General features: G+C 36.3%; 1 protein-coding gene across 1 annotated transcript in view; it reads right to left on the bottom strand.

Annotated features, from left to right (window-relative positions):
- LOC107574950 (alpha-2,8-sialyltransferase 8F-like) overlaps positions 1 to 11,711 on the bottom strand; it is a gene marked incomplete at its 3' end in the record, with an annotated part of 43,981 nt that extends 32,270 nt beyond the window's left edge. The window contains exons 1-5 of the mRNA XM_016261366.1: positions 11,622 to 11,711; positions 8,999 to 9,126; positions 8,301 to 8,381; positions 8,130 to 8,216; positions 6,509 to 6,653 (exon numbers count right to left, since the gene is read on the bottom strand). Coding sequence (XP_016116852.1) covers positions 6,509 to 6,653; positions 8,130 to 8,216; positions 8,301 to 8,381; positions 8,999 to 9,126; positions 11,622 to 11,711 — 531 coding nt within the window. The remainder of the gene's footprint in view (positions 1 to 6,508; positions 6,654 to 8,129; positions 8,217 to 8,300; positions 8,382 to 8,998; positions 9,127 to 11,621) is intronic.
- Between the last annotated feature and the right edge of the window lie 2,785 nt (positions 11,712 to 14,496).

A 14,496-nucleotide genomic window follows, 5' to 3' on the forward strand; every position in this document is an offset into this window, starting at 1 on the left:
CACACACACACAGACACACACTCACTATTCGGGAAGTCTCAGGAAGCTGTGGTTTAAAATCAACAGCTACCTGTTCTAAATTCACTGTAAAGTAAAGCATGGTTTTACACTATATTGCACAATATATTGCTTCATAGAACCGGCTCAAAAGAGTCATTATTTTATAAGAAAAGGGAGTGTTTCATTAATCTAGATTCATATTGAATTCTGTGTTATACAGCATTAGCTTATAATCTTTATTTCCTTTGCCAGTTAAACTAGTAAAGAGAAATTAGTCAAGTCAAAGGCCATTAGTAAATATACAATGAATATATGGTATATCTCTCTTTTCGCTTCTAAAATCTTTTTTGCATAAGGACCTGTCTAAATTACTCTCACATGAAAAGAAGAATGATAGAACCTGAAGAAAAGTGAGTTCTGCAATTCAAGTGCATTAGTGGTAAGTACATTTCTAACTTCTGTCAAACACATTTCAGTGTAACTTACTAAATACAATTGTTTGATCTTTAGTCACATACTGTTCCAAACCTGTTTTGCTTGATTTCCGTGGAACACAAAAGGTGAACTTCTGCTCTTTCCATGTAATGGCATTCAATAAAGCCCATAATTTTCAAGCTTTTACAGGTATGACAAATCATCATAGAATTAGTACGTATGACTCATGTGCTGAATTCCAAGCCTTTTGAAACGACATGATAACTTTGGGTGAGAAAAACCTTTGCTTGTTTATCTGTCTGGGTGCTTCTCAGTTCCTCATTATTTGTACATTCTTCTTTTCTTTCCTTGCTTCCTAGCTCCTCCCTCTTAAGGTGCGAGAAAGGAAACGAGGACAGATTAAATGTTTTTGTAAATTAAAATATTCTCTCACACACAAATGTAACTTGAAAATGCCTTTGCGGAGGTACTCGAGTACGCGTTACAGATCTGCTGTCATGTTCTGAGCTTGAAAACGATTGAATGCAGGGTTCAGATAGCACAGATACGTCTGCAAAAGATCTGGAAAGCATCTGCTGTGTGCAAACATCTGATAGACGTCTTTAAGATGTCAGTTTTACATTCATTCTAAATCATAATCATCTTAAAGACATCTTCTAAACGTCTATTTGACATCTGATAGGAAACGTCCTATAGTCGTACTGCAGACGTGAAGTGGGTTTCTGAAAATTATGCATGTATTTTGGCTGTCGGAATAATGTAAGTAATACAGTATTTTAAACGGGTCGCATTTAAGCTTACACATAGGTTTTTCTGAAAAACTAGTCTGCACATTTTGGGATATCGCACAAGAATAAAATCTCCAAAATGTAACTCATACAGTCGCTTAGGTGGATACATTTTTCAACAAAATAAAATGCACATAAACTGTGATAGAAAGATATTGACAAAAGATGTGCATTAAAAAAGTTTGTGACAGAACGAAACAGCGTTAAGGATTGGGGGTGGAGATGAGGTAGCGCAAAAAAAAACCTTGTGTGTTAATGCGCAGACTAGTATATAAATATTGTATATAATTTCCGCATATCAGGGAGCCATTTAAAGCCAGAGTATTTAAATCTCTTTTGAATGAGCGCTCGCTGTTCACTTTCACTTTCGATTTCGCAATCACGAGCGCTCTGTGTAAAGGAAGATCAGATATTTGTCAATGAGCTCAGGATCTGTTGAGCAGCAAATAATCCTCCAGCATTGTCACTCATCTCTCTCGACCCGTGATCAGTCAAATCTGACTCCTGCAGCTCGTGTTGGATGCAGGGTTGTCAAGTCCTTGTCTTTTCCATGGACTTCCATGGAAAATATGTATTTTAGGAATGGAAATTACATATTGTCATATGATCACGAGTGCCTTAATAACCAATCACATTACAGCCTTGACGTCACTGAATTTCAGTCCGAGCTGTGCGACACTCAATAACGTTTACGGATCCCATAGGAATGAATGAGAAATGCCGTAAGCTGAATCCTACCTGTCGCAAAAAGTCAGTGACTTCTCTTATAAAACGGCATTTTTTTTGGTGTAAACTCTAAAAATAGTTAAATCCAAAAGTATTGTTTAATGCAAAACATGTTGGAGATTAGCCGATAGGCTGTCGATTCATTGCCTGAGAAGTTGTTTCCTCTAAAAAGCTGTTTATTCAGCGTAGTGAAGCCTCTCCTCCATTGACATCCATTAAAAAAACGCCTCTGGTTTCCTTTCCCACGTACAGGCAAACCGGAAGCGTTAGCTTTAGCCGTTAGGCTTTTTTTAGCTAAAGGTTGCAGGCTTTCCTTCTAGTGGCTTTGGAGCAGACACATTCAGTTTAGTGTAGCGCACGTTTTCCAGCTGAACTAAATAATTTCAATATCTATAAAAAAAGCAAAGTGACAGTAGATACGGTGCCGCGGCGGGCAAGTAATGTAATCGGTGTACAACCAAACACCGTGTAAACACATGTATGTATCTTTATGTATCTCCATCATTCTTATATGGGCCAAATCGTGGGACTGCGTGTTGGCGGGAATTGAGAAATTGTATTCGAATATTATCAGTATTGACTTCAGTGGATTTCATTAAATTCCTTTGAACACGACTGCTCAAAACGGTCTAAATTTGTGAAAACCCACACATTCAAAACATCATTATCACTCTGGAATTTTTTATGTAAATGTTAAGTTCTGTAAGAGGTCTTTCATGACGCTACATACAGTGCCGTGAAAAGGTTTTTGCCCCCTTCCTGTTTTTTTTTTTTTTTTGCATATATGTCACACTTAAAAGATTCAGGTCATCAAACTAATTTTAATATTATACAAAGATAATGCAAGTAAATACAAAATGCCGTTTTTAAATGAGGATTTCTTTTATTAAGGGAAAAAAGCTGGCCAAACCTGCCTGGCCCTACATGAAAAAGTAATTGCCCCCTAAATCTAATAACTGGTTGTGCCACGCTTTGCGGCAACAACTGCAATCAAGTGTTTGTGATAACTGGCAATGAGTCTTTCACTTCGCTGTGGAGGAACTCTGGCCCGCAGTAATCAGGCCTGGGTGTGGCTAGTGAAATTTAACTCAGCTTTCTAAAATAATGTGCTTAATTGCAGTTCTTTCATGATTTAACAGGAGGGGGCAATTAATTTTGGGCCACGTAGGTTTGGACAGCTTTTTTCCCTTAATAAATGAAATTATCATTTAAAAACTGCATTTTGTATTTACTTGCATTATCTTTGTGTAATATTAAAATTAGTTTGATGATCTGAATCTTTTAAGTGTGACAAATATGCAAACAATTAAAAAAACAGGAAGGGGGCAAAAACTTTTTCACACCACTGTATGCTGCGGCGTGAATTTGATAGGTGCTTGATATAAAATAAATGGTGATTCAAAAAGTCCTTAAATCTGGTGTTCATGAAAGAGTGGGAACCCTGTGAATGCCATTGTATTGAAACAACTGATCAAGAAACATGATGGTTTTTCATCAAACCAAAATCTATGTCCCCAGAAAACTTGAAATACACAGCACAAGTCATTGGGGTTCATTATGTTTTACTTTTGCATCTTTTTCTTAAAGCTGATTGCCGTTCACTGCCACTATATGGACGAGCACGAGCAGGACATGATTTCTTGCTCTGTTCTGTCTTATTCTGTTACATAATGTCAACATTGTACCTTGGTAACAGAGTTTGACGGTAACAGAATTGACACTGACTTATTCAGATAACAAGAAATCATGATTTTTTTAGCTTTTTAAGACAGAACATTTTTACAGAAAATATTATATTTTTATGGCCTGTAACATCCTGTGATTCATGTCAATGAGTAACAAATTATTAAAATAATCAAAAATATAACAATTTGAAAAAGCAGAAAAAATGACTTTGGACACCAAATGTCCTTGCAATTATTGAATCAATATACTAATCACATGGCAAGTAGCAAGTAGGCAGTGTATTAATATGGTATCTATTCTTCTCATTCTAAAGTCCATATGGGGTAAGGTCAATAATTCATAACTGTGCAGCCAAATCTGGCCTGTGACCAACTGGCTGATATGACATTCTTCATTGGGCTTCATATTTTCTAAAAGGACTATTAATTTCTGTAGAGATAAACATTGAAGCATTTATATGTAAATGAGCGATTGAAAGCCATTAGCGATTTTTACCACTGCACTTCAGTACTTGATTGTTTGGACAGGTAAGCATTCTTACACATGCTACAGTTTATATTCTCTGTCAAATATGATGTAACTGTTTTAATACAGTCTGTATCATAGAAGTCTAACTTGTTATTCTGTTTTTTATTTTGCAGAAGTTCATTGCTCAACTTTTGTTAAATGTAATACAACTTACTTGGTTACTATAGTCCCGGTTACTACAGTTTTACTCGGGTACGATTACTGTAATATTACTACAGTAGAACCATGGTATCAAAACCATGGTTTTTAAAACCAAGTATGCACCAAGCATGGTTACTACAGTTTTACTATAGTAAAACCATGGTTAATTTTCGTAAGGGTATAAGCTTTTATAACAGTACTTCTGTGATTCTTTGAATATTTGTAACACAGCAATGGTTGAAAAGGCTGTTTGTGAAGCCGTTTCGTATGACAGCTGCCCTCTTTAGGTCAGAGATCTGTTAAACGATCTGTTAAAGACACCTCTCTTGCAACATGTTAGCTTATCACAAATGTTACACATTTTTACAAATATGTTCGGCTTCTGATTTCACAAATGTAGCCAAACTTTGGAGCACTTAGATTAGTGATGAAGGTCCTGGCAGATAAAGCAAAGCAAGCAAAGCAAAGCAAAAAAAGAATCGATTGGCGGAACACAGGAATCGATTGGCGGAATTAAAATTTTAATGTTACAACAAGCATCCAATTCTGGAATTGGAATAGATTTTTGATTCCCAACCCTAGTAGACCGGGACAACTTTAAAACGAGTGGTTATAAATCTGTAAGATCTTACCTTCAATGCTGTGGAAATACAAACCTGAAGACCAAACACAACGAACACAGTTCTGAAATGAGGCAGGGCTACACAAAATCTACAAATTTACAATACAGTTTGAGCAGGACCGGCTTACTGTTAGTGTCCCAGTGATAACTCAGCATCCAAACTACTATACAGGGATGAGAATGATGGCCAACGAATGTGTTTTAGCATAAAGCTGTAGAAATAATTATTATTTAGCTCCCCAGCTTCTTTCAGTTGACTCAACAATCTGCACCTTTCTAGTGCACAACTTTTTTAGATATTTGCAGCTCCAACTTTTTGTTAGAAATGAATTCCCTGTCTTTCCGAATCGTCCACCAAAATCTCAACTTGATCAAATTCTAGATAAAAGGGATGTGTTGAGTTATTGACTCCTCTATATGCTCTATATAATCCTCCATTTCTACTCCTCCTGATAGCACTTGTACATCTCAGAGATGTCTATTTGATGTCTGCATTACATCTGCTAGATGTATTTTTCAGAGTGTTTGCTCATCTGCGATACGTCTATAGGACGTTTCCTATCAGATGTCAAATAGACGTTTAGAAGATGTCTTTAAGATGTTTCCACAAATGTTTTCGCTTTTCTGCTATGAGAAAGAAAATTACATACATACTCATTATACGTATTACAGTATAATTATGTATTGAATATGTTTATTAATGTATGTATTTTAAATTTAGCATGTTTAATCAAAAATGTTTTATTTTTTTATTTTATGCTCTCTTTTTTAAGGTTGGGGTGGAGTGGGAACAATATTTTTTCACGGCTCTCCTGTATTTTTATCCTGTAACTACTGTAAAAGTTCAATAAACAAATTAAGCAGAATAATCGTATAGCAATCATTAAAAACAAGAACCCATCTTATTAAGAGCTTAAACTCATATCCGATCAAACTGAATCTGAAACATCCTTATTTAAATGTTTTGTATATGGATACTGACTCTTTCTGAATCTGACTGGGGTTGATGGTTATCAGATCCGTCTTCAGCCCAACATCACTGTCATTAATCGACGCCAAATTAAACCTGAAACACAGATAAATACACACACACAAACACACAAATATACGCACACACACAGAGAGATAAATACACACACACACACACACACACACGTAGTAAATAGAAATTGGCAATACTTAGATGTTTTAGTAAAGGACACACACCTATACTGAAAACACAAATGTCACCATACATCATACCTACACATATTTGCATTGCTTTGACCGTTCTCTCTAGATCCCGCCTTCTTGCACGCCACGATCCGTCAGTAATATACAAGACTCACATGCTGTCAATCAAACATTTCAGACGGTAATTTGAACACAATAGGAAACAAAGCCAAAACCTGAACATTTTAGGTGCTTTAGAAATCCCGTGAAAAGAGTATCGTCAACCTATGCACTCTATAGGGCTTGACTGGTTTGACAGGTTGTGTGACATTCAGAGGACAAATCTGCTCAAAAATCAATGCACACAAGCACGCAAAAATAGAGATAGCCTAAAGAGTTAATGAGTTAGAAATGTGTATTCATAACACACCTCGGGCAGCATGCTGTGAAGGGTTGCATTCATTGTAAAAGTGCTTGTAATGCTTGTCTCATATGGGATGGTCTGATTGACGGCTGTGTTTCGTTTGGTGAGGAATAACGATCCTGTGGCATTACAGAAAAACTGCAGACTCAATCTGCCATAAACACACACACACACACACACACACACACACACGCACGCACGCACACACACACACACACACACACACATACATACACACTATGCACTCTATAGGGCTTGACTGGTTTGACAGGTTGTGTGACATTCAGAGGACAAATCTGCTCAAAAATCAATGCACACAAGCACGCAAAAATAGAGATAGCCTAAAGAGTTAATGAGTTAGAAATGTGTATTCATAACACACCTCGGGCAGCATGCTGTGAAGGGTTGCATTCATTGTAAAAGTGCTTGTAATGCTTGTCTCATATGGGATGGTCTGATTGACGGATTGACGGCTTTTGGTGAGGAATAACGATCCTGTGGCGTTACAGAAAAACTGCAGACTCAATCTGCCATAAACACACACACACACACACACACTCACACACACACACACACACACACACACAGAGAAAGAAACAGTTTATGAGGGCTCATTTTACACGAGCAATCAAAAGCTTTACCTGACTGATCTCAGCATTCAAAGATTAAAAAAAAGTCCCGTCTCATTAAACACAGCGATTACAGTGAACAACAATGACAATGTTTTTAGAAAATATTCAAAGTCAATATGAAATTGCAATAACTACACTCTCAGAAATAAAGGTTTTAAAAGTGCGTTTGATGAACTCGTAGAAGAACTATATTTAGCTTCCCTAAAGATCCTTTCAGCGAACATTCTTAAAATAACCACTTCTTATAGTGTCAAGAACATTTTCAGTTTTCACTATACATAAAAAATCCTTCTGTGCGATGTAAAGATTCCATTGAAGTTCAAGGTTCTTCAAGGAACCACCAACATTTATCCTATCCTATATTTAACCTTTATCTTTAAGAGTGATAAAGGGAATATAGTGTACACTCTTAAAAATAAAGGTGCTTAAAAGGTTCTTCACAGCGATGCCATAGAAGAACCATTTTTAACCATTCAGTCAAAGGTTCTTTAAAGAACAATCTCTTTCTTAGCTTTTTATAATCTGAAGAACCTTCTTTCGCCTCAAAGTGAAACAGAAAGGTTCTTCAGATGTTAAAGGTTCTTTATGGAACCATTTAGACACAAAGAAGGTTCTTCAATGGCATCACCGTGAAGCACCTTTAGTTTTAAGAGTGTCGGATCAGGATTATGTCAGAAGGGTTTCATGAATCTAACAAGTTGCGCCGACACAAAATCAGACATAATATAGTGACTCGGCATCATTTGAGAATCTCTGAATATTTCTGTCTACGATATCAAACTCAATCTTGAAATATCAAGTGAAGACACATGAGTCGATCTCTTAAGTTCAAGATTTGACATGACAGTGTAGCTCAACAACTTCACTTCTACCCCACAACTGCACTGAGATTATAAAGGAATGCAAGGCATCATGTTGTTCCGGTGCTTCAGCTTTCATCAAGTTGTCCAAGTTTATACAAAAGCATCTGCCAAAAGCAAAGAAGAGGCACAAACCTGTTCACCTCTCGCTCGGTTGTGTTTGATCTGTACGGGCAGCTCATGAAATCTGATAGCCCCCGCGTGAAGCTCTGCAGATTTACACTGAGAAAGAAACAAAGACATTGAATGATGTTATCAGTGCTCTGAAACGGAAACGTCGCTGCTTCATCTTTGATTCTCACGCACCTTTTGGCCGGTTTGATAATGGAAAACCTGCGTCTGAGTTTAGCGCAGTGCATCTGCCGAAGAGCGTTCGTCATCCCGTCTCTGAAAGAAAGAACGTTTTCAAAACCACTGTATCATATTTCAATTTGATTGAATTTCTAAGGCACTAAATGATCGGTCATAATCAAACTTTGCTGTCACACTCAATCTATACGGCATGCCTTCTGTTTAGAGGTGTTTATCCACTCAGAGCTCTTTTACTGTAACTGTAGCTGGAGCTTCAGTGTCTTTCTGCTGTCAAATAGACTTTGTAAAGAAATATGCTTCAGCAAGAGGTTTAAACAGTTTTCACTGCAGTAATTACAGAAATGAAGCAAAGTTCAAAGTTGACACAAACGGAGTACAAGCTTTACGATGTGCTGCAGAACAATCTCCGCCACTCATGTCCTGACCAAATCAACCTATATTACATCTAAATCTAAAACTTTTCTGTCCTGCTTAAAATCACAATGACATTTCTACCTAAAAATGACATTTAAACAACGATATTAAAATAAGACCCCACCAAAAAAACATTAGTAATGTAAGCTATTCGACAATTACTTAATAAGACTTAGAAACTACGACATGGGTATGAATCTCAGACTTTATAACAGCAACACAGTCTCATTTAAATTCGCAATTATTACAAAGAAATATTTACATATTAAAATGTTCACCTGGACGAGTGTGTGTTGGGTGTGTAATAAAACATCACACACACACCCTGAAAGACGATCAGGACCATCAGCAGCCTAAAAGTCCACCGGAGAAACGCCAACGCCATCAGAGAGACACGTGAAAGAGACTGCGTGTGTGTGAGATAAATTGAGGGGTTAAAGATAACACACACACACACCTCACAAAACCTGCTGACTTACTCTATAAACAAGTTCACTTGTCATTCATTCGTGTTGTGCAATATTGTCAGTGAAAACTCTATTTTTCCACTATTGTTACCAGAATGCTCCGTCAAAGAGTCGTATCTGGCTTTTAAATGTTGCTACTTTTTTCAGAATGTTCATCGAGCTTTGAACATGTATCACAGGCCCCTATGGAGCTTATAATATTACAAAACTAATTGAATTTGTATTGCATAAATCTGAATTACTGACAAGTGTCATTTCACAAAACTGAATATTATGTGGCGCTTAACATAGTTCTGAATTTTTATTTTTTTGACTTGAATATTAAACATTTGAAATGTAACACGACTGAATATATTTTCATGGCCAGAGTTTTCTAGACATGCATTTTCAAATTATTTTTGAAATATTTGCAGTCTAAGATTTCAGAACAAATAATTCACGGTTTGAAAATGCATGTCTAGAAAACTCTGCCATAAATATATGCCACATAATATTCAGTTTTGTTAAATGACACTACAATTTACACAATACAAATTCAATTTTTTTGTCATATTATAAGCTCCATAGGCCCCAGGCATAGTAGCATATTAACAATACCTCCGGCGCAGCTCAGTTATTAACTTTCACATTAGCATGATAATGAGTTCTCTTTCAATGTTTTCACCATTAGCCCATTTCACGTTTCATGTAATCAAAAATGCAGGTTTGTACAATTCATTTTGTGTTATTTCACAACAATAAAGTCTTCAAATATAGTATCACTTTTGGACTTTCTCAAATTGTGTAAATCCACATGGGGTTCAGAGTCTAATTTTTTTTTATCCACAGTAATTTCACACTTGTCTAGTACAAATATAAAAAAAAAATAAAAAAAAGTGAAGTGACATGTGGGCAAGTACGGTGACCCATACTCAGAATTAGTGCTCTGCATTTACCCATCCAAAGTGCACACACACACAAGTGTGTGCAAACCTGGTCAAGAACTACAAGAAGCGTCTGACCTCTGTAATTGTAAACAAAGGTTTCTGTACCAAATATTAAGTTCTATTTTTCTATTGTATCAAATACTTATTTCATGCAATAAAATGGAAATTAATTATGTAAAAATAATACAATGTTATTTTCTGGATTTTTTTTTTGATTCTGTCTCTCACAGTTGAGGTGTACCAACGATGAAAATTACAGATCTCTCCATTCTTTGTAAGTGGGAAAACTTGAAAAATCAGCAGTGTATCAAATACTTATTTGCCCCACTGTAAATAAGACAGCTTAAAATGTTATCTGATCGCATGAAAAACAATATACAACAATAACAATATAAACAATATATAATCTGATTTTGGAGTTTGACAATGAACACATTGCAACCATGCTTGGGACGGCCCACAGAAACCAGCCACAATGCAACTGGAATTTAAAACCGGTTTTTGGATAGTTAGACAAGCATTAAAAAAATGATCTAAACTGATAAATAACAGATTGGAGATTAAAATAATAGCAGATTTGTCTAATTTGAAATGAGTCATAAAAACTGAGATGAAAACTTTTTACTATGGTAAAATAAATGTTCAGCGATATCTTCAAAACGCACTTTTCCCCTCTATATAATGTTGATATGGTAACTAGTAAATGCTGTAAATTTGGTTACGCTAGAATGTGTGGAAATATTCAAACCACGTGTGTTGCTACAACTAACCCATATGACTCTTATACATTAACACATCTAATCATTCTAGCCTCTGTGCACTTATCAGGATGACACACAATGCACTTTAGAGTTCCTTCACTCTTATACATTAACATAATGTAACATAACATAATCATTCTAGCCTCTGTGCACTTATCAGGATGACACACAATGCACTTTAGAGTTCCTTCAGTCATCCATCTTCTCCATTTTCTCTGTGAACACTATTATTATATACCATTTACACTTTGAACTCATGTGTCATCCTCATGCATATGTTATCTTGTATGCTATACTGTATATGTTACACTATTTCAACTGAGCTGGATGATGATATCACTGCCTTTAACTGAAAAGTGAGTGTTTACTATTGTCATTCAATAAAATGTCACTATTTAATACTGTAAAGTTGCTTTGACACATTCTGTATTTTTAAAAGCATAAAGGTGACTTGTATCATTTAAACTGTAACAGTTACACTTGATACAAATGATCAACGTCACAGGGGTAACAACATATAGGCTACATTACTCTAAACAATGATCACATACTGAAATAAATGGATTATTGTTTAGATGGAAATCGATTGTCACAACACAAAGCAGCATGCAAACTGTTATTTTACCATTACTTTCATCTGTTAGACTCTACCCAGAAAGCTATTCGCTTTCAATAATACAGGAAATGTGTCCCCGCGTGTTTTTACATTCATGAAGTCTCACAATTTCACTTTTTATGGCAACATACCTGAAGCATCAGGAGGAAAGCAGGGGCAGGTGAGCTTCTGTGGCGTTCCTCGGGCGCAGCGCAGCAGCATCTAATGTAAACAGCGCGCATCACCATACCAACTCACAACGCCTATTCATTTCTCCAGTGGTTCGAGCATCACAACTGAGAATACACCCTGGTGCATCACACACTCCCCAACAAAGACACGGTTTCTCCTGCCAGCATAACACCTCGTTGATTTCCACTCTTCTAGTACTCGATTGTCACAGGACGTACCCAATATGGAAATGTGGCTTGTGGCATGAGGAGAGAGTAAGGTGCACTAATGCAAGATGGGTAGAATGCGGTGTGGTGCAGTTTGGTGAGATCACGTCTCTGCACACGTTGAAAAGCCGTCCACTGAGGAGGCAGAGTTAAAGTTTTTACGACGTCTTTTTTGACGTCCGATGTCGACGTTCATGCAACCTCCGTACAAAGTTAAAAACTAGTTCAGATGTGGTCAGAGGACATCATTTAAGGCTCACTTAGACATAATTTATACTGTTTCTGCACCAAATAAACACTCTCAGGATGCATTCAATTTAAACTCACATTTATTTCAATGTAGTTTCCATTTGTTAAAGGGGCCATATAATGCTACATGTACTTTTACGAGTTGTTTGAACTGAAATGTGTGTTGGCAGTGTGTGTGGATTACGTATGTTTCTGAAGGGAATGCACCCCCGATCTACATAAATTCGTCTATGTTCTCGTGAATCATTCGTGATCCAGCTTCATCTAGAGAAGAAGTGAGTGTAAGGTTTTGTAATGAATCTTTGCAAACCGTCTTACCTAATAATGTGCTAATTAGCAAGTTTCACGATGAATGTAGCTAAAGTAAAGTCTCTCTGAGAGCAGCTCGGAAGAGAGGGGCGGGGTCAGCAGAGCTCATTAACATTTAAAGGGAAATGCTACAAAACGGCTTGCTCTGAAATGAGCTGTTTTTGACAGGGTAAGAAATGTGTGTTTTTTACACTACCATTGAGAAATTTTACTAAACTAAACTAAACTATGTTACAGACTTTTCATTAAGACCCTAAAGGATCATATCAACTTGTGGAAAATGGGCATCCTATGACCCCTTTAATGCAAAGCAACTCACAGATACAGTGTTTGTCCAAAAAGCATGAAAATAAAAGAGTCTTCACTGAAACAGCGTTGAAGTTTATGACATAATTAAATGATCAAATTACTGATGATTGAGCATTTGGTAAAATGCGGTGTGGTGGACAGTGTTTGCTTATTGGTTCTCATACTTCTTGTGATAGCTTTTTTTTTGGCTGCTGTAACTGTGATTTTGTGAAACACAGTTGTTGTGCAGAGAAGGCCAAAATAAAGCAAGATCAGGGGCCTGTACCATGAAGCCAGATTAGCTGGCTGGCCAGGTAAGTTTCAGTTTAGTTTGCACCAATCGTGGGTTTTAGGTACCATGAAAGTGGCTTGGCTTTTAGCGGCATTCATTGCCTAAGTAACTTACACTCCACAGCTAACCTGCTCTGGGCCAGGTTATGTTCTGGTTTAGAGATCTCAAACCCAAATTTGACCAATCAGCTTCAAGCAAAGTGACACATGTCTGACGCAATAAAGCCACTCCCCCAGTTTCTCTTACTCCAAATTAAAGGACGCTACATATTTAAAGATAAAATTGTCTGAATTTAGAGATAATTTTTTATGATTATTTTATATGATTTATATAATTATTATAACCTTAATCCATTACACAAGCTAGCTTAGTTTAATAGTAATTATTAAGCTTTTATTTTAAATTAATAATACTACAATACTACTTTAATACTACAATTGATTGCTTCCTAATTTGTAAGTCGCTTTGGATTAAAGCGTCTAATAAATGACTAAATTAATTAATTAATTAATTAATATAAACATATAGATAATATGCAATATAAATACGTTTTAAACATGACTACAACCTTTACAACTTTTACTTGCATTTATAAGGCAAGATGTTTTAAGTTTTCCTCTTTCATGGATAGATCGTTTCATCTTGAAAATGTGTTTAAATTCATCATATTGTTCAATATTTTAATCTTTGGTAGTGAATCGCACTGACTCTCTGGCGAGAAGTGAATCACAGTTTCAAGGCATCTGATTGGCTGTTCATTACTCATGTCACTCTTTCATGTGCATGTGCTCCATTAACTCAGGATCAAGCCTGAGTTGACAGAGAGAGTTGATGATCAGCTTCATGGTACCAACATAGCCGGATTGGACTGGTTTGGTCTTGTCAACTCAAAACTAGTCCTGTAACTAGGGCTGGGTATCAGATATCCTGATTCGATTCGATTTCGATTCGCAAGCTCTCGATTTGATTCGATTCTCGATTTTTTTTTTATTACATTCAATTAAATCCTTTTAAAGTGATTATTCCTTTAAAAATAAAGATGTATTAATATTTATTAGCAGTAGTAGCATTGAGTATTAAGACTGCTAAATAGTAATATATTCTGACAGTTTCTTAACGTTAAACTAAACTTTTATTTTGACGGGTTGCCGTGAAGAACTTGCAGCTGCTGTGTATGTGATATGACGGTAGTTTTCTCCTTTTTTTTGTATAGGGTCCTTTTTAAACAATAGAAGGGCCCTATAAAATGTTCTTAATTTTTCTGGTAATCAGATGAAGGCATAAAACATTAATTGAATTTATCCTAACCAAATGAAAATTAAACCCTTTTAAAGTGATTATTCCTTTAAAAATAAAGATTTATTCATATTTATTAGCAGTAGTAGCAGCACTTCACCTGAGCATCACGAATCATGCGTATGGCCATGAGAAGCGCTGAATGAATGACAGGCTTTCTGTTGTAACATCGCGCAAGGTAAATAAGGGTGACAT

This window comes from Sinocyclocheilus grahami, unplaced genomic scaffold, assembly GCF_001515645.1.
Source record: "Sinocyclocheilus grahami isolate Dianchi unplaced genomic scaffold, SAMN03320097.WGS_v1.1 scaffold2406.1, whole genome shotgun sequence".
NCBI classification, from domain to species: Eukaryota; Metazoa; Chordata; class Actinopteri; order Cypriniformes; family Cyprinidae; genus Sinocyclocheilus; species Sinocyclocheilus grahami.